Source organism: Botrytis porri, assembly GCF_014898465.1.
Source record: "Botrytis porri strain MUCL 3234 chromosome Unknown BPOR_014, whole genome shotgun sequence".
In the NCBI taxonomy this organism is placed as follows: Eukaryota; Fungi; Ascomycota; class Leotiomycetes; order Helotiales; family Sclerotiniaceae; genus Botrytis; species Botrytis porri.
This window is the reverse complement of record NW_024066088.1, coordinates 688,489-708,153: the sequence shown is the minus strand read 5'-3', so window position 1 is coordinate 708,153 and position 19,665 is coordinate 688,489. Positions and strand designations below refer to the sequence as shown.

Genomic DNA, 19,665 nt, shown 5'->3' with positions numbered 1-19,665 from the left:
TATGATATAAAGAGAGCAGGATCGGGAGGTTCTTGTGTTCGATATCTCTCAATCATCTCAATAACTTTATTCCTCTCTCAGCTCTAAGTCTTCTGTGATATATCTTTATCATGTTTCGCATATCTACTTTGTTCTTCGCCTTGCTGCTAGACGTGGCAGTACTGCCGCAAGCATTCGCCGCCACATGTGACCTCCCATCCACATATAGCTGGACATCCACTTCTGCATTGGCGACACCAAAGTCAGGATGGGCCTCACTGAAGGACTTCACCCACGTTGTCTACAAGGGCCAACACCTTGTCTATGCTACAGACCACGACACAGGAACCGCCTATGGCTCAATGAACTTTGGGCTCTTCACAAACTGGTCTGACATGGCCTCAGCCAGCCAAAACGCAATGACTTCAACCACCATTGCCCCTACACTTTTCTACTTCGCTCCAAAGAGTATCTGGATCATGGCCCATCAATGGGGCCCAACCGCATTCTCTTACAAGACATCAAGCGACCCAAGCAATGCGAACGGCTGGTCACCATCGCAGCCCCTCTTCTCCGGCACGATCTCCGGCTCTAGTACTAGCCCCATCGACCAAACCGTCATCGGTGACAGCAAAAACATGTATCTCTTCTTCGCAGGAGACAACGGCAAAATCTACAGATCTAGCATGCCAGTCGGAAATTTCCCAGGAAATTTCGGCACAGCATCAACCGTAGTCCTTAGCGACACAACCAACAACATCTTCGAAGCAGTTCAGGTCTACACCGTAGCAGGTCAAAACAAGTACCTCATGATCGTCGAAGCAATCGGATCAAAGGGGCGATACTTCCGATCATTCACCGCTACAAGTCTAAGCGGTACATGGACTCCCCAGGCTGCGACTGAGGCGGCGCCGTTCGCCGGAAAGGCGAACAGTGGTGCCACCTGGACTAACGATATCAGTCATGGCGATTTGATTCGCAGCAATCCGGATCAGACGATGACGATTGATCCATGTAACTTGCAGTTGCTGTACCAGGGAAAGAATCCTTCCTCCAACGGCAACTATGATACTCAGCCTTACCGTCCTGGAGTTTTGACTCTCAAGAAGTAGTGTGTGAACCGTATCATAGCGCTGATGGAAGTTTGAATCTGGCGAGCAAGGAGGGAAGGGGGCAATGGGGTAGTGTTGAGAGTCTTAGTCGAACAAGACTCAAAAACTTGCCTTTCTATTATTGATTGTATATATTGGAACACGTACATATTCTGTCTCCTAATCTCATATTTGCTTTGTTGTCTCTGACTTGCCCGTTCTAAGATGCATCCATTTGCCATAGCACGTCATCGATAGAGAGAGAGCATGTCGCCATTGCATTTTTGATACACGAATGCGTAGACAACGAGGCGAAGCCATGTGACCTGTGTGTGGTGTTGAATTCTGATATTTTGATGCTTCTCGTGTGCACTCCTCAGCCTGAATAATTTCTATCCAAATCCATTCCAATACCATCCAGCACCGGGGTTCACTAAGCCAATAACCGATACACCAATTACGCCTAGACTTTTGATATCTATTACAAAACCATGTAATCTGCTGCGGATCGACCGTTGTACTGGTAGGTACCGGTAGCAGGGTGAATGAATGATAGAGGTCGGGAATGATTGGCAGTGGTAGTGGATCGAGTCCAAATAAACCTTTAAGCTTAAGTTCATCTCCATGCGACTTTGTGGATACTCTGATGGCTTATCAATGCTTTCTAAAGTCGGTCTCATTCTTTCGGTCCGGTTGGTAAGATATTAATAAGGTAGGGGTATTCGGAGGCGTTGAGGATCTTTATTCAAGTTTATTGAGTGGAAATTTGAATCTCCACAGTTCCTTCCAGCCTTCTGTCTGTGCACCATTGAGAATTTTCTGTCGTTTCAGAACTCCGCCACGCTCTTGAGTTTTGATGAACTTCATGAACTCCATGAATCATAATGTTTGCTGATATCATAACACCATGACTCCCTTCTCTCCTGCATCGATGGTGTTTTCCCTCTCTCTTCTGACTGAAGTCTATGTTAGATCTATGTTAGACAACAGAATCTATGGATTCTATACTTCTCCTAGTATGGTACGCTACCCGAAGCGAGTCAGGTGACGAGATCCAGAAAATGGTCGGATTGGGCGGATTGGTCGGATTGTCCCATCGAACTTTGATAAATCTGATTGAGTGTCAACATAACGACACTTAATCGGTGCTGACAATTTGATGGGCATAGATAAGCAGATCCTTGCGTGCGTCAATGTCTTTCGGTATTATTATTCTTTGACGAGGCTTTGCCGACGTCACAGTCAAGCGATTGAAGTTCAAACCAAAAGATATTGTGGGCCATAAATCTTAATTCTTTAAACTCAACGCAGGCTCCATACATTTGACGCGTGGAATGGCATCTCGGTATCCCCCTTTGCTTTGTCAAACACGAAAATTGCTTTGTCAAAGTTGCGAAGAACCTACCGATGCTACATAATCTTCAAAATTGAGTTTATATGCTCCACTGAATGCCCGAGTCGGCGGTAGAGATGGTTCTAGATAGACCCAGGGTCGATCGATAGCATGTGGATAATGTTCATATAAGTTCACCAACGACTTCATCCAATGCTCTGTTCTACTAGCCATTACATTCTTTCGTCCTTTCACTCTCTCATCTCTTTATAAATCCAAAGATCATGTATCGTGTGCTCTCTACACTTGCTCTAGCCTCTTTGGCTGCAGCTAGCACTGACTCTACCTTAACCTATGATTATATTATTGTTGGTGCTGGAACCAGTGGTCTAGTCATCGCAAACCGTTTATCCGAGTTGAATGTTACTGTGGCTGTCATTGAGGCGGGTGATTCGGGTTACAACAATCCCAATGTGACAAATCCATTCGGTTATGGATTAGCTTTTGGAACAGATATCGATTGGGCGTATCAATCGACCAACTAAAAGTATGCAGGAAACATGAACCAGGTTTTACGAGCTAGCAAAGTCATCGGAGGGACTAGTACTATCAATGGTATGCTTCCTCATTGAACTATTCATGAAGTTGCTAACATAACTAGGAATGGCATACACCCGAGCCGAAGACGTTCAAATTGATGCTTGGGCGGCCATTGGAAACGATGGATGGAACTGGGCAAGCCTTTTCCCATACTACAAAAAATCTCAGGCACTCGAAATTCCTACCACTGCTCAAGTTGAAGCTGGTACAACATATGACGTCTCGGTGAATGGTTTTGGTGGACCACTGAAGGTCGGCTGGCTCAATAGCTTGGAAGATACTAGCAACTTTCACACAACCTTGAATGACACATTTGCATCTCTTGGTGTTCCTTCAAATAATGATGTCAATAATGGTAGAATGGTTGGTTACAATCGATACCCAGCTACTTACGACAGAACATTAAACATTAGTCATGATGCTGGGCGAGCATATTATTACCCAATTGCCAACCGCACGAATCTCCATCTTTACGCAAATACCATGGCTCAACGACTCACATGGAAATCCGACACTGATACCCCTACCGCAAATGGAGTCGAAGTTCTTTGCAACGACTCAAGCATTCCATACACTATTCTTGCAAACTCCGAGGTCATTCTTTCAGCTGGAGCTCTAGCATCTCCTCTTCTCCTCGAACTTTCCGGTATTGGAAACCCTTCCATCTTGAGCAAGCATAATATCTCAGTTGTAGTTGATCTTCCAACTGTCGGAGAAAATCTTCAAGATCAAACAAATACTGGCCTTGCATACAACAGTTCAGGCAATACCTCTTTCTCCGGAGCCGGAACCTTGGTAGCTTATCCTTCCGCAGCCCAAGTATTTGGTTCTGAAATCCAAAATATCTCCGCTCATGTTCTTCAATCTCTTCCTTCATATGCTGCTCAAGTATCAGCTGCATCAGGTAACATCACCAAAGCTGCAGATTTGTTGAAATTCTTCAAAATTCAACATGATCTAATTTTCTCAACTACTCACCCAGTTCCAATGGCTGAAATACTCGTCTCACCATCCGCAACAGCTTTCAGTTCGGAATATTGGGCCTTGTTACCATTTGCAAGGGGAAGTATTCACATCACATCTTCCGTAGCTGGCACACCCGCAGCTATCAATCCAAATTATTACATGCTTGATTGGGATATCACATCACAAATCGCTACCGCCAAGTTTATTCGCTCCGTTTATGCCACTTCTCCATTGTCCTCTTTCGTCGGATCAGAGACTAGGCCTGGATTGAACACAGTATCAGCTAATGCCACCGAGGCGGAATGGTTTGATTGGGTTAAAACTGTTTATCGTTCAAACTTTCATCCAGTATCGACGGCTGCAATGATGCCAAGAGAGATCGGTGGAGTAGTAGACTCAAGGTTGAAGGTATATGGAACGGCAAATGTGAGAGTTGTGGATGCTAGTATATTACCTATGCAGGTTTCTGGACATTTAGTTAGTACTTTGTATGCTGTGGCAGAGAGAGCAGCAGATCTGACCAAGGAAGACATGTAGATATCTCGCAGATAAAAGCAGAATGATGCACGGTATGATGTTTCTAGCATTGAGTATCGTCGCCCTAACATTCAAAGATTTCAGTGTATATAATAATTCTACAATATAATTTTTTATCTTCGTGCTCACGTCACCCAGTCACCTCCGTGATCATATGCTCCACAGATTTGATTTCGGCAGAAGAAGGGGTTGCGAATGTGAGAGTTTGTGTGATATTAAATCAAGTGATATTTCCCCTAGGCTAGTCGCTCAGCGGCACCCTCCAAGTTCCAGGTTCTAATGATGCATTCCGCTGAGGCTTCAAACCCTGCTATCTGAATTTTTTATATAAATTGTTTTTTTACAGAGAACTGTGGACACGGGATTTTCTGGTATCTTCTATGACATCTGTACGATTCTTACAGTTTCATTGTGGTATTTCAGACCGTATACTTGAGACGATTGCTCCACGAGAATCTTTTCCAGGTAAACTTTAAAGATGGCTTTATTTTTATTTTTTTCCTTTCAACAAATTTGGGTTAGAATAATAAGAAATCCTCAATGTTTCCAAGCTTCAGATCTTCATCACCAGCCACATAGCTTCATCGTAAAATACTGTCGAATTGAAAATTTCATTTCATCATTCTAGAATGTTATGAAGCCATGGTTTTTTCTTCTTGTTTTAGCTTTCGACCATATACAACGTAGCTATATTATCAGTTCCTATGCATAAAACTGAGGATAGTAGCTTACAATGGATAGTAGGCATGTTTTCTCCTATTTTTGATTTCCATTTTTACTTCGCCAAGAAATCTTATGCTGTCGTCTAAACTCCAGCCTAGTTTATCAAGAGAACGAATACTCATACCTTCTAGCCCAGTCATGAAGTTTTCCTGTTCCAAAGCCCCGATCAACTTTAGTCGTGTATCTTTCGGCCATGGATTTGAAGGGATCTTGTACTTCTTTTCCACAACAGCTTTAAACCCAGCTTCACAGAACCATTTCTTGAATGAAGCAGGTGCTTCTAGAGGGGTTCCAAATGCGACTGCTGCGGCTCTAATATGTTTATCATATTTGCGGAATTTACTGTCAGGGGGTAGTGTATCATCATCACAGCCTAAAACACCATGAATCGATTGGAACTCCACCCAACCGCCGGGTTTGACGTGACTAAACAGTTAGAATTTGTCTGATGTCCGAGGAAGAGACCTACTCATAGCATTGAGAAATTAAGTCTGGCCAGTTTCTTACTGAGAAAAGTAAATCTCTAGCGAAGACAAAATCGAAAGTATCCTTTTTCCATGTCCAGGGTTGAGTGATGTCGTCGACTTGAAATTGACAATTTGGCGGGGCCCTGAAAAGAAGTCAAATCAAATATATCTGCAAGTTTTGCTCTTCCAATTCACGACATTGTAGAGAGGCCTTACCAAACGGGTTGTATCGGAGCAATATCTATTCCCACGACCTTTTCAGGGTCAGATTATCCTCATCGTGTTGAAGATGATTGGGTACTCACCTCAGCGGATGGATAAGCATCAGCAAAATCAACACTCCAAGCTCCTGGTCATAGTCAGTCTCGATTCGTTTCGGCCTCACCTCAAAACTGCACGAAAAACTAACCAGTTCCAGTACCAAGGTCTAGGACCTTTTGGACATCTGCATCAATAGGTGCCAAGAATCGTTGCTTTTCAAGAAGCATAAAGTACTTTGCATGCGCCATATCGATTCGGTCCATCTCTACTTCGTCCATCGGCATTCCATACTCTTTCGATTGTCAGTACATTAACGACCAGTATATGCATATTAGAGATCAGTCCTTACCTTCCTGACCATATATAGCATATGTTCTTCCATTCTCTTCTACTCCCTTTACGATACCTGAAGTTAGCGACGTGAGAGAGCTCCTCACATCTTCTCCAACGTCTGCTCCCTGCTTTTGTCAGTATCCACAATCATTCCGCTTTCTTTATGAACGAACCTCATCAATAAAATCATCATCTCCAGGCTCGATGAAATTTCGTCCCGACATTGATTATCTCAACTGTCACAATAATCTTTACATCATTTAAAAGCATATTGTGGGAATGTTACCGTATTTATTTCAAAGGTCGCTGAAAGATTTCTCCTCACAGTTTGAGCTTCTAAATCTAGAAAAGTTTCCGTTCTTCCTTGTTTTTCAGTGCCATGTCATCGCAATGGTAAGCCAGTGATGTCCTTGTGGATTTCTGATGAGTTTCTCGGGACGGCTCGATCTCTCCCTGTCCCCCGAGCTTGTGGTTGGAAGCGACAAGGTATATTCGGGACATGGATTTGAATCCGGTAGCATATCCGTTCTTAACAAATATTCCACGATCGACCGTCAGCAAGAATGGGTTATCCCCACTTCAAACCGTTAGATCCCCACATCATTTTTGATATCATGACGTGGCGCTTCAGAAAGTTTGAAAGAAACGTTCTCCATCTTAGTAATTCGAGTACATACATAGCATGTTGTTCCTCAAACCTATCAAATAATCAGCAGTTTTATGGCTTTGTCAACGACGACTGAAAATCGCCATGGATTATTTCCAAAACTCTCCCGAAATATCGCAAACTGCAGATGAAATATCAACCAAAGTCAAGGATTTTGACGGCAATCATCATGCCAGAACAGAACTTCTCAAACAGGTTGATAAACTGCGACTTCTTCTCGAGGAGCCAATTGACGTAGTGACGCGACAATGGGAATACGTGCGTCTCAGCTCTTGGGACGGGTGGATCGTCAGTTAATCTACTCACGCTAATATACCGACATAGGCAAATGTCATTGCTGCTCTCAACCTTTTAGTAGAAACAAAAACATTTGAGACAATGCCTGAAGAAGGATCAATCACGGCAAAGGACCTGGCAGCAGCAGTCAATGTAGATGAATCTGCCATTGGTTCGTTGTTCCACCAGTAGACGCATCCCATAGACTCGGACTGACTCTTCTCAAGCCCGTGCATTAAGGATGTCTGTCATGTTTGGTATAGGAGAAGAGGTAGAGCCGGATATTTTTGCGCACAATGGTAAATCTCTTGCATACCGACCCGGTTTCCAACAAGAATTCTTCAAACTCATGTAAGTTATCAGAGCCAATTACCTTCCCTAATCATCCTTCCCTTTTTTTCCTACCTGCTCCTTAATTGTGTATAAAACCCCTGACGATCTAGTTACGACCATACTCCCGCATATATTAAACTTCCAGAGTACTTCCGAACCCATTCCAAAGAAGATCTCTACGATCTGACAAAAGGACCATACGCCTATGGCCATGGGTTAGAAGGCAAAACTTATTATGAAGCAATCTCTCATACTCCCGAGCGTCTACATATGTTTAATACGACCATGGTAACTATGGAAAGACAATCGCCTATTACTGGCATGTATCCATTTGCAACACTCAAGGAAGAAGTTGAAGCGGAAAAAGAGAGACCATTTGTGGTAGACATCGGAGGTGGAAGAGGCCAAGCTTTACTTGCCATTCAAAAAGAAGCACCAGATGGTTTTGGTGCAAAGATGATTCTTCAGGATAGACGGGATGTTCTGGAATGTTTAACGGAGCAAGATATTCCTAATATTGAGAAGATGGTTTATGATTTCCATACACCTCAACCTGTTAAAAGTAAGTTATTCACTACCTTTCGTTCAAGTGCATCATCTTAGGCGAGTTATGTGATCGGTTGAGGAGTGCATTAGGAGAAATAAGGATACATGTACGGGGGTTGAAAGTTTCAACGATCTGGTGCAGAAACCCAAAAAGAATTAGAAACCTAACACAAAACAGATGCTCACATCTACTTCATCCGACGTATCCTCCACGACTTCTACGAACCAGTCTGCATTCAACTTCTCAAAAACATCGTATCAGCTATGGGTCCTACATCCCGCGTTGTAATTGCCGACATGATACGACCAGAGAAGACGGATATTGGTGGCGAGATGATGATTTATTGGATGGATTTTTGTATGATGATATTAAATGGAAAGGAGAAGAGTGAGAAAGAATTCAGAGAGATTATTGACGCAGCTGGATTGGAGGTTATTAAGATCTGGAGGTATCCAGTTGGAACACAAGCACAGATTGAGTGTCGGCTAAAAAGAGTATAAATGATAATGTATTGGCTAGAAAAACTCGATAATTATCAATGTAGTCATAGGTAGCTCGATTGATAGATTGAGTATTCTAATTTCCTAGACCGATATGATACTTGATTGTATCCAAAATATCACAATGTCATAGTTGAAGAGAGGAAAGAGAAATAAATTACGAGGAATCAAGTCACGAAAATAACCGGCCCACTTACAAAAGGGTTAAAAAGTATAAAATTCACATAATTTAATCTCGTTGATAGACTCAACTAGAGACCAATAGATCAAGATAATTATATTATATAGTCATTCAGTCATATTTTAACACCTGAAACGCATTTAAAGCAAAAACGTATTTTAACTATTTTTATTATAGAAACGATACTCTAGACTATTTTATTTTTCAACACCTTACTTATCTCATAATTGAAAAGATTTTTCTAGGGCACTTCGAAAAATTTCTACATCTCGCGATAAGTAATACACGCTACTACGAAGTCCTCCTCACTAAACAAAGGCAAAACCAGAGAACAAAGCGAAAGAACAAGGACAAAGGCGACGAAACTCCCGCGGGACTCGACTCTCGGAGACCGACCGTTACGCAAGCATTCTTCGCATAACCCGATCCAGATGGGGTCATTCCTATTCCAGGAGGGGGCCGTTCGTTCAGATGCGCAATCGTTGCAGGGTGTTTCGACGAATTGGTGGCTGAAGTCCTTGCAGTAGCAACACTTGACTACCTCGTACTCACAGGAGTTGCATTGTTCTGGCATGTCTGCGGATTTGGATTCAAGATCTGGGGGGGTTCGATATCTCTTGAATGTTCTGAAGGCCTGAAGATGCTGCGGAGAGAATCTTGCAATGCGATTTACACTTGTAAATACGAATCTGCTCGGAGTTGTTCGCTGGGTATCTCTTGCAGTTCCTGTTGAATAACGGCCTAGTTTTATGCGGCTGAAAAGTTACACATGGACTTGAGTCTGTTCAGGTAGTGTTCACATGAGATGGGATTATGATGTTGTTGTCTAAACATTACAGCAAGTATGGCATGATTCCAAGAGAATTTGCAAGTCAGAAATTATCTTAGATTTAGCATACTTGTCTTTCCACTATATTGACTGATTCACGACATTCCATATGTTTCCAAATGAATGAGTTGAACTTTCGCTGCTGAATCTAATGCAAGCAATTCACAGAGAGTTGTAAGACTTGGAAACCAGCAATAAGTAGATGAAGCAAAATGGGTAGTAATAAGAGACAAGGAGGACCGTAGAAAATGACAGGAGCTTTATGTGACGCAGTCGTTACTGAGGGTGTCGAGACAGAGATCAAGAGTTAGTAATTGGAATTCAGACATTGAGAAACACAAGTGACTAACAAAAACGACACATCACAATGTCTCACAAACAAAAAGAACTAGGTGTCTGCTCACGAACGATCTGAGAATCTATCAACACCCAATACGAATCTCAAAGAACAGTACCGAAGTACAAAATAAACAATCATCTTGAATATATACGCATACTTGCGAAAGTGACAAATCTAGCAGACTAAGGCCTGGCGACCATAATCATAAAGCCAGCGTCAGTCATTCAGGAATCCACAAGTCATATGAGATTCACTTGATACTTATCTCGCCAGAACTTCGAATAAACCCCATCATTTTCCAACGGCAGCAGAAGTACACTTGGCGAATCAGATTAGAATCTGTCACGTATTCAATTTCTGATCATTTTTAATAACCTATTCCCATTTTCCCAGCCTCGCTTAACCCAAAGCTATCAGTGCGTAGTGGCAAAAATACCCAGCACCAGAAGCTCACATCCAAAACCCCCCCCTAGTCCTTTAATTCCGTGATACCATAGAATGTGATTTTAGGAATGCTAATTCTTGGATCAGAATCCCTTTCATGGTATAACAAACCATCGCTGTTTGTGAAAGCCGCATGGAACATGTCTTCAAACTCCTTTCTCTTATCCTCCCAGCGCGAGTAATACTTGAAGCCATTCTCGCCTTGTCCTGCATCGTCTGTTGGATCTTCATTGTCATGTTCGTTTTTCTCATCCCCGTCGCCTAAGAAACCAACTCCAAATTTTTCCTCATCTCTCTCCTCGTCGTCGTCGTCGTCGTCGTCGTAAGTATCGAGTGGCTTCCCATTTTGCTTGCGTATCAATCTTTCGATTCTTAAAGATCTTCTTTCAGTCAGGTAATTTCTGCAAGGTCCGGACTGCACATATCTTCCAGCTCTCAAAGGCACGAATTGAAGAGCGGATCTCCTCTTGCTATATTTATCCACATTCCAGGGCTTGGCGCAAACAAATACGATTTCTTTCAGGTTCGGAAAGAGGTGAGCAATCTGGTAATTCCTATTACTATCAAAATAATGCCAACTTGAGGGATCGAGAATGGCAATACGGATACTCTCTCTTTCGGTGGTGCTAAACATGTAAATAAATTTCTTGTAATCAAGATTGGAAGGACAGTGTATGCCTTCCGATCGAATCCCGTTGGGATTGAAGAAGACTGTCCTTGAGAATGCATATGATGATGGTCCTGAGACTGACATGATGGAACTGACTATTGTGAGACCCTATCTAATATTAGTATATTACTACTCCCATTCCATTCTCAAGTATAGAGATCTTACGAGAATGTATAGACTGTGCCAGATGACCGGGCCGGAACGTTTTCTCTTAGTGAACTTCAGAAGTCAACGTTTCGTTACGCGGGTGTAATCCGAATGGAGTGAGGAGTTGGAGACCGTTGCAAAATAGGAGGGAGGGGTTTAATATATGTGGTCGTGCCATCTTTGCTTGTCGCGATCAGATATCAAGTCTATTTTGAAAGAAAACTTTGAATGAGCATCTGAGTAGTGAGCGCTTTGTAAAACAATAAGTATCCGAAACAAGCATCATTTTTCGTGTAGGATTCCTTTCAAACAAGCATTCAGCACAAAAGAAGCCCGTGAGTTAGATACAATATCTTAGTATCTCTTAATATGACCAAATTCACTCAGCCGATCCGCACTTCTGATTACACAAGTCCTTGTCCTTGTCCTTGTGATATAAGGTTTGTGGAAGGTACGAAGTGACTGGAGTTAAAGTCTCTCGCTTGAGTATTTTAAAATCTGACATCCTTCATACATTCAAATATGAGACAGGTAATATGAAGAGAAAGCGATCAGAGGCACTGAAGGCGAACTGTGCCTGTGAAAAACGGATGATCAAAAATTGAATTCTTTCGTCTGACCTTGAACCCCTAAGCGTTATTGCTACAAGAAAAAAACCCACTCGCAGACCTATGAAAGCATGCTTTGTTGTTGTTTTCATGTTCCGATGAGCTTTTGGCTCACACCCCTCTCTCTCAGAACTTCTCATTTCAATTGGCTTCAGCATAGTCTCCCAACAGATGACGCTCAAGAAACACAACTAGACACCTCACAGAATACCTCACAGAATTCACGAGGAGCGTTCCAACTATTTTGGCTTTCCAAAGTCAAACATGAGCAACTAGCCCGCTCATCACCCTAAACGATGATTTTTGCCATCTAGAGCCTATCAAACAATAGCCTTGTCAGTTATAAGCTACTTTGTCTTACAGGTAGTGACCACATAAATCCTTTCTCGCCTTGTGAAAATTCAAAACCTACCATGACATGGCTATTGGAACCAGAAAAAACCTCGAACAAAAACAATCTCGAACTTATCACAGCAAAACTACTTCACTTCATAGCTAGAACTTTCAAGCAATCTTTCATGGATACTGAACGCTAGGAACTACAACCATCTCGCAAAAAAAACAAAAAAAAAAAAACAAGTCATGTTCGTGTCTGAAATTGCGAAAATATCCATTTGGAGTTTCGAAGGGGCGCTATGTAATGACGGAGATTCAGCTTATGATACGCGCCCCATATACGCCGCTATATCCAACTTTTGCCAGTTACACATTTATACAATACCTTTACATTGAACTCTAGCTTCCTGCCTAAAACCCACCTCCAGAATGTAAAACCCCACCCACAACTTTTCCCAAGACTCCCCTAATTCCATTCTTATTCTCTCCTACACACGTAAAAACAACCGCCGTCCCCCAAGCAAAAATTGCCCTCTCAATCCACTGATCTTCCCATCTATACCTCCTCGGCAGAAGTGTAGCTAATGCTCTTGGTGCTACGAACAGTCCCATTTCTTCTCTTCTCTTTGCACTCTCTATAAGCACACTCCATCCACACATCCAACATCCCGTTCCTATACAATATCCCGAATCGATGGCTTGGCAGGCGTGAGGAGATGTACCAAGGATCTGAGGACCGAATTTAGTACGAGTCAGGCAGATACCATAGTAGAACAGTGATATAAAAGTAGAGAGAAAAGCCGAAGAACGAGCTGATGATTTGAGGGCATGAGTAAAAGCTTTTTTCGAAACTTTTGGATTGCGGAAGATGAGTGCCAAGTTCAGTGGCAAATACATCGAAGCAGACCAAATAAAAGACTTATAAAATCTAGACACTGCGTGGAGTTCACAGCTTGGACCGGCACCCATGTGGACTAATTCACATGGAAATGGAATGGATTTTGTAGGGTCTCCATACTCTTCTGGTAGACCATAATCTTTGCACATATCTCCCAGGAGATGTGCTTGCCCTGTTTCGACTCCGTATTTGAGTTCACCATAGCGACAATAGCGGAGAGCTTTTAGTAGACGAGAATCCACTTGGGCGGCTGATTTAATCCATTTGTTGTAGGCGCTAGGAAGACGAGCGGGGGTGTAAATAAAAGCCCACATTATTAGAGCGCAGGATGTGGCAAACAAAGCTGGGTCTGTGAGGGAGGAGATTGTTCTATCTACCTGATATTCAAGTCAGCAGTGCTTGTAGAGGCTATTTGAGTATTGAAAGCTTACCCTCGACCACCTGCCAGAAAATTGCCGCCGGCTCTTCCTTCTAGCCCATAATTCCCCAATTATGCAATCAACAGCTCGAGTAAATGCGAATAGTGTCAAGTCTAGAGTTCTTCCTGCAAACCGAGTAGGTCGTAATTCGACTCCATTTTTGGTTTCGTATGGTAGATCTTCAGTGAAGGTTTTACTTGGACGGGATTGAAGTAATTTGAGACTAAAGTAAGCTGATATGAAGGTTGAAAGATAGCGAGTGAGCCTAGATGATTTTATATCAGCATGGAGATTAGGAAATAGATTCCACAGCCACAACGATCTAGACGGGAGGTGGAAATGGTTAGAGTATTATGTATAGCACTCAAAGCTGAGCCTATTCTTCCCCTTACCCGAAGTTGGTGAAACGCATATTACATTATAGAAAGACAACACACCTTAGCTGGGTGATCACAGATAGATTTCCCAGTAACCTTTCAAATAATTCCCGTAAAGGAATCTAGATCGGCAGTCAGCATCATCCTCATCGTTCACCATGACCAACTCTCACGTGCCTGTAATAAAGTACTGCCTCCAACCAGCGCCGCACAAAATGTTGGAAACCTTTGGATCTCCAAACCCCCCTTCAAAATTCCAACTAATGAAGTCCAAAAATAACCTTCACCATCGGGTCTTGGGTCAATATTCTTCCGATGTCGACTCAAGTGAACCAGAAAAAGAGTTAACAATCTTGGTCCTGCACTTGATGCATAACCTAAGATGTACGCTCGAAATAGCGGCCGTAGTATTATCGGAATTGCTGTATCCAAACTTTGATCTGGCTTCCTCAATGGTGATTTTTGCATATTGTGGTCAATAGTCTTTGGGCATCAAAATCTCTACCTGTGTGACTGTCCAAGATCAGCATTGCTATCCCATGAAGCAGACACTAAATCTCCAATCGCCGTAAAGAAACAAATTATATCGTCAGATGATGTAAACAAGGTTCAGAGAGAGCACAAATTAGAAGACATATGGTTAGCCTTGCGATGTCTTGTCAAAAGAGGTAATTACCGACATGACAAGGTGACATTATAACTGCATGTTACTTGACTGCAGATGGGCCGACTCGATAGTAATACATTTGTAGAGGGGCTCGAGGGGGGGATCATACCTAGCTGAATTGAATGAAGTAAACCAACCTATTGAGGGGGGTGTATACCTGCTTTAGGTATTTACCCCCGGAATGATGTTTTGGATGAAAATGCGGAGGAAGATGGAGAAGGTAAAATCCCCGTGCCGTCGATCTTTTTTGACCTCGGCGCGAAAAGATTCAGGGAATTTGATGAAAGAACCACGCAGGACAAAGGTACGGCAGGACTAATAAAGAATTAGAAGTTGAGGATACACAACTATTGTGAAGATTGGATGACTGATTGACACGTTAAATCGTGGTGATGATACGATGTTGGGATATCTTGATTGTTGCACTGCAGGATTGAAGTGTGCAATTTGATGCATTCGTTGACTTAGTTGTCGGTTTGCTTGGTACCGAATTTGAAACCTAGGATGAAGAACGCCCCAGTGAGAAAGATGCAACTTTTATGTGAGGAAACAGTTTTGATACTGAGATTGGAATTTGGGAAGCCGTTACGGCTCAATACTTGATACCGGGTCGGAAATGGTAAAGATTGAGATTGAAGTGGACCTAGGTATAGTTTTTTTTTTTCCTTAAGGGGAGAGAGGAGGTGAGAGAGGAGGTGAGGTTAGGATTTAATTCCTGCAAGTAATGATGATCAATTTTGCAAACAGAGTCATGTTTGTCATACCCAAAGATGCCGAATGAGGGAGGGGTTGTTGATGCAGGTACGATGATACGGAAAATGGTGTTGAATTATCGATGCTGGTGGGTAGATGTAGGGGGAGTGATATGCGATAGGTGATGTGAGATGTGAGATGTGAGATGTAAGATGTAAGATGTAAGATGTATGATGTGAAGTTCCGAGGCGAGGTACTTTTTCGAGTCGTCGATTGATTGTGATGAATGAATTAGTGCTGAGCGTATAAGACTCGTAGGCTCGTAGGTACTAGTGAACGAACTATTGTGAAGTAATGCTGTGAGACAAAGTTGAAATGTTCTTTCCTCTTTCCTCTTTCCTCTTTCCTCCTTCCTCCTTCCTCCATTCAGTAGATATGTAAATAGTAAACGTGAGTGCTAGGTCGGTATGGTATTAATGAGAATGTCTCATCCTCTCTCTTTAGCTTCTCACACCTAGGGTCACGCGTCTTTCTCGTTGATACATTTGTTCCCCTCACTTTCCCCAGCTACGAATAGTGAGACTAGGTGCTTGCTAGATGCCTACTAGGCGTCTTGTTATTTCATCACACTTCACACTTCACACTTTATATTGAACCTCCAGCTTCTATTTCACACCTCACTCACAATTTACGACTGGGGCTCATCACTGGTATGGACGGCATATACCGATATCATGACCACCCACACACGACACTAGCTAGGCACGCTACCTAGGTACATATGTATCATGTACTGAGTAATGAACGAGTGAAATAAGGGATTCTTTCATCACATCACATTAAAAAGAGGCTTACGAGCGTGGCGCCTAGGTAAAACGGCCCCACGTTATATTAGTGTACGTTGAAAAAAAAGACCGGGCGTGGGTAGGAAGTGAAGGAAGAAAAAGAAAAGAAAGAGAAAAGAAAGAGAGTAGAAAAGAGTAGAAAAGAAGTAATCCGTGTGCTAAATTAACAATTAACATGTGATTGTTCTATGACCCTTCTCTGAAATCTCAACGCTTTGATACAAATCATACAAATCATACAAATCATACAATAATACAATCATGATCCGACCTAGTCCTAGTGAAGTGTAATCTAATCCCCAGGGAACCTTACGGCGAACGGCGGGCGGCACGTATCACGGCATGAACATGCAAATGATCATCAACACTAAGAGGGACTAAAATTTCAATTACATAGCAAGTCGAGCCTTCAATAGCTAGCGACCGGTATCCGATAGCTATACGTACACAGTAACATTGGTAGAGTAAGGTGTTGGAGTGATCCTAAATCTTCCGAAGGGTCAAGCTTCGTTTGTCTTGTCTATTGACCATGCCCTGCTAGCTAGCGATGCCTTTGTGATGCAAATACCTAGGTAAGTAGATAGCTACTGATACTTCGCTTGGTATTCTATCGAACCTAGGAGAGAGAGTGTGATATCTCCATGTTACCCATGATTAAAGATATAAAAAGAACATCCAATCATCAGTGACAGTAGACTTGTCCATCTAAAAGTTGCACAGTCCTCTTCTAAATCGATTTGCTCTCCTTGTCTTCTTGCCTTCTTGTCTCCTTGTCCCCTTGTCTCTTTCTCCCCTCTCCCCTCTCCCCTCTCCCAACCCAAGGAAATTCAAGCCGAGAAAGCGAGATTTCTTCCTGGACCCTTTCTTTCCCTACCCCAAAGAGAAACCTTGAAAGGATTAGCCCCCCCCCTTCCCCCCCCCGGAGCCCCCTCATACCAACCTATTAGCCTGCCAAATACCCTACTAGCTACCTAAGCTTGCCATCAAAAAAATTGATTATTGGTCTGTTCCCCACCATAAGGCCAATGAGGATAGCTTTCCCAAAACTCTTCCACTTACTCTCACTCACACTCTCTCTCCAAATATCTTTCTTTGATTCGGAATAATACATTCACTCGTTCATTCAATTTAATGTTCCTCGAAACATTTATTCCTTCTTCCTTTCGAATAAGGATCATGGAGGAATAATAAAAGTCTTTGACCTTTGTTAACTCACGTATATTATTTTTTTCCAATTTTCCTCTCCCTCAAACAACCTGGATCCCCATCTACGAGTAGTACCTTTCTGAAGGAAGTAATCATCACACGGAATACATTATTGAGCTATCGGTCACACAGCTATCGAATAACGCCGAATCGCCCCAAGAAATCTATCATTTGGTACATATTTGATACTTGAATCCTCGATACTCAATGGTCAAAACTTTATATCCTCAATAAATCCCCTTGGGATCTCCTCTCACGAATCTTCTTCTTCGTTTAATTTCTTTTTGGCACTCATGCTTGCAATTCAACGTCTTAATATGGGTTCGTCGAAGCCACCCGACCTTGATATGCCGTTTGGCTGTAAGTATCTCGTTATATTCCTGAATATTTATCCAAGTACGTACAAAGCATCCGTACTAATAAAATGGGTCAGATGCATTTGATTCAAATTCCACTTTTCCTTTCCCGTCACCTACCGCTCCAGCACCAGGTCCTCCTTTACTCGATGATAGCGAATCCAACCTTCTCGATACTTTCTTTGATGGAGTAAGCTCTGATCATTTCAATTACGACTTCTTCCCAAATACACAAGATGGAGGGGAGCTTGGAGGAGCGTGGGAAGAATTACCCCCGGCATTTATGGGAACGAGGGTTACTTTTGATCAACAACCTCAACTTTCGAATACAATGTCCCTGAATTTCGGTGATAGGAATACCGGAATGCATCCACCACTATCTCAAGCACCTTTGTCACATTTGCCACCTTCGACTGAATCCGCAGATGTTTTAGCAGCTGCTACTGTGTTACAAAATGGGTCAAATGCTCGATCGCATAGTTTAAGCAGTGAAACTTTATTTGGAAATCACGGCTTACCATCGCATCCGGGAAATCATCACATCAGACCACAATCCATGTCGCATTATCCTACCCCAATATCAGGACTGGATAGACCTCGAGATGGATTTATGCGCGATACTTTATATACCGAAATGATGTTTGGTCCGAATCATGCCGGCCCGGACTTGATGAGAAGACCAAAACCCGTTCCTCAAAAAGTCGACATAAGATGGGGTTCTGATGCTGGATTTGGATCACCACAAGGATTTGTTCCACTGCCAAATATAGCAAAATTCGAGGAAGCGGAACGACAAAGATTGCAGGCATTCGATGGATTTATTGGGGCAGCTTTATGTGCGGAAAGTAGTGCGGAAAATACGAGGCCGAATAGTCCGACAATGCAAAAGAATCTACCACTACAACGACGGCAAAGCTCGGGAGTTGTTAAGGAAGAAGACCCGGAGCCACCAAAAAAGCGACGGAAGAGTAAATTCAGTCCTGTCGAAGATGCGGGAGAAGACGATGAGGAACCACAACCAAAAGTGGACGGTAGGAAGAAGAGGAAATCCGTGGTGAAACTTAGTGGAAGCTCCCCGGGACCATCGGAAGCAGGTCATAAACGACGAAAATCTACTTCGGCTGCGGCAAAATCTACTAGAGAAAATTTAACAGAAGATCAAAAGAGAGAGAATCATATCAAGAGTGAGCAAAAACGAAGAACTTTAATTCGAGAAGGATTTGAGGATTTAGGGGAATTAGTACCAGGGCTAAGAGGTGGTGGGTTCAGTAAGAGTGCAATCTTGTTAATGACGGCGGATTGGTTAGAGGAGTTAATGCAAGGAAACGAAGCTCTACGGAATAAGATCGATGCTGCGAAGGGAAGATGAGATTGAGGGACGAGTTATTGATCACTGTTCTTGCGCATGATCATTCTCACAATAAAAACCGGGAAGGGGCCTCAAAATTCGACCGCAAAATGTTCCAGAAATGAAAATGGGGGAGGGCATGAAGTGTCCTTGGAGTTTGGCGTTTGGTTCTATGGGCGGGATTCAGAGACCGATGCAACGAGTAACTTCCAGTCTCTCTAGCATATAGGGTTTGAGGCGAAATAAAGATACCACGTGGAAATGATGGAAATGTTATGCCAGATCTACAATCATCTTGTGGGAAAGAATGAATCTACTTGGTAGTAAGGACTACCTAGTTGATTATCAATGGGGGAAGAGGCACATACTGCATGGTAGCAGTATTGCAGTGAATTATAAAAGTTCAGACCAGACTAAATTGGAGCTTAAAGGTATAGATGCCTATTGATTATGCTCTATAATAGGGAGACTCGAGTGAAGCAGAGTTAAAAAGAATTCCACCTCTGACGTTTCTAGCAAATTTGGTATTTTCGAGTCCTTTCTGCAGTATGTCATATTCATGAAACCCTGAATGGCTTTGAAATAACTCGATTCTTTTTCTTGCAGAAGATCTCTCGCTCCCACTTGTCATATCCAAGTTCCTGCTATCAGATCAAGCTAAAGATCCTCTTTCAAAATTCAAACCCAG

At 42.6% G+C, this 19,665-nt stretch overlaps 7 protein-coding genes across 7 annotated transcripts; 4 read left to right on the top strand and 3 right to left on the bottom strand.

Moving 5' to 3' along the window:
- Positions 1 to 110: 110 nt before the first annotated feature.
- EAF01_009579 (uncharacterized protein) lies at positions 111 to 1,091 on the top strand (the record flags this gene model as incomplete). Its single annotated transcript, XM_038917835.1, has 1 exon — positions 111 to 1,091. One exon carries the CDS (start codon positions 111 to 113, stop codon positions 1,089 to 1,091), a length of 981 nt encoding a protein of 326 aa, XP_038766644.1.
- Positions 1,092 to 2,687: 1,596 nt separating this feature from the next.
- Positions 2,688 to 4,506, top strand: EAF01_009578 (uncharacterized protein; the record flags this gene model as incomplete). Its single annotated transcript, XM_038917834.1, has 3 exons — positions 2,688 to 2,929; positions 2,987 to 3,018; positions 3,065 to 4,506. The coding sequence occupies 3 exons, from the start codon at positions 2,688 to 2,690 to the stop codon at positions 4,504 to 4,506; spliced, it is 1,716 nt and encodes a 571-aa protein (XP_038766643.1).
- Positions 4,507 to 5,138: 632 nt separating this feature from the next.
- Positions 5,139 to 6,514, bottom strand: EAF01_009577 (uncharacterized protein; the record flags this gene model as incomplete). Its single annotated transcript, XM_038917833.1, has 8 exons — positions 5,139 to 5,193; positions 5,239 to 5,655; positions 5,699 to 5,839; positions 5,913 to 5,950; positions 6,002 to 6,045; positions 6,106 to 6,249; positions 6,307 to 6,415; positions 6,464 to 6,514. 8 exons carry the CDS (start codon positions 6,512 to 6,514, stop codon positions 5,139 to 5,141), a joined length of 999 nt encoding a protein of 332 aa, XP_038766642.1.
- A 527-nt stretch (positions 6,515 to 7,041) lies between these two features.
- EAF01_009576 (uncharacterized protein) lies at positions 7,042 to 8,613 on the top strand (the record flags this gene model as incomplete). Its single annotated transcript, XM_038917832.1, has 5 exons — positions 7,042 to 7,215; positions 7,282 to 7,405; positions 7,461 to 7,584; positions 7,677 to 8,128; positions 8,291 to 8,613. 5 exons carry the CDS (start codon positions 7,042 to 7,044, stop codon positions 8,611 to 8,613), a joined length of 1,197 nt encoding a protein of 398 aa, XP_038766641.1.
- A 1,819-nt stretch (positions 8,614 to 10,432) lies between these two features.
- On the bottom strand, positions 10,433 to 11,161 carry EAF01_009575 (uncharacterized protein; the record flags this gene model as incomplete). Its single annotated transcript, XM_038917831.1, has 1 exon — positions 10,433 to 11,161. One exon carries the CDS (start codon positions 11,159 to 11,161, stop codon positions 10,433 to 10,435), a length of 729 nt encoding a protein of 242 aa, XP_038766640.1.
- Positions 11,162 to 12,579: 1,418 nt separating this feature from the next.
- On the bottom strand, positions 12,580 to 14,330 carry EAF01_009574 (uncharacterized protein; the record flags this gene model as incomplete). Its single annotated transcript, XM_038917830.1, has 4 exons — positions 12,580 to 13,443; positions 13,498 to 13,750; positions 13,923 to 13,984; positions 14,040 to 14,330. 4 exons carry the CDS (start codon positions 14,328 to 14,330, stop codon positions 12,580 to 12,582), a joined length of 1,470 nt encoding a protein of 489 aa, XP_038766639.1.
- A 3,236-nt stretch (positions 14,331 to 17,566) lies between these two features.
- EAF01_009573 (uncharacterized protein) lies at positions 17,567 to 18,998 on the top strand (the record flags this gene model as incomplete). Its single annotated transcript, XM_038917829.1, has 2 exons — positions 17,567 to 17,633; positions 17,707 to 18,998. 2 exons carry the CDS (start codon positions 17,567 to 17,569, stop codon positions 18,996 to 18,998), a joined length of 1,359 nt encoding a protein of 452 aa, XP_038766638.1.
- Between the last annotated feature and the right edge of the window lie 667 nt (positions 18,999 to 19,665).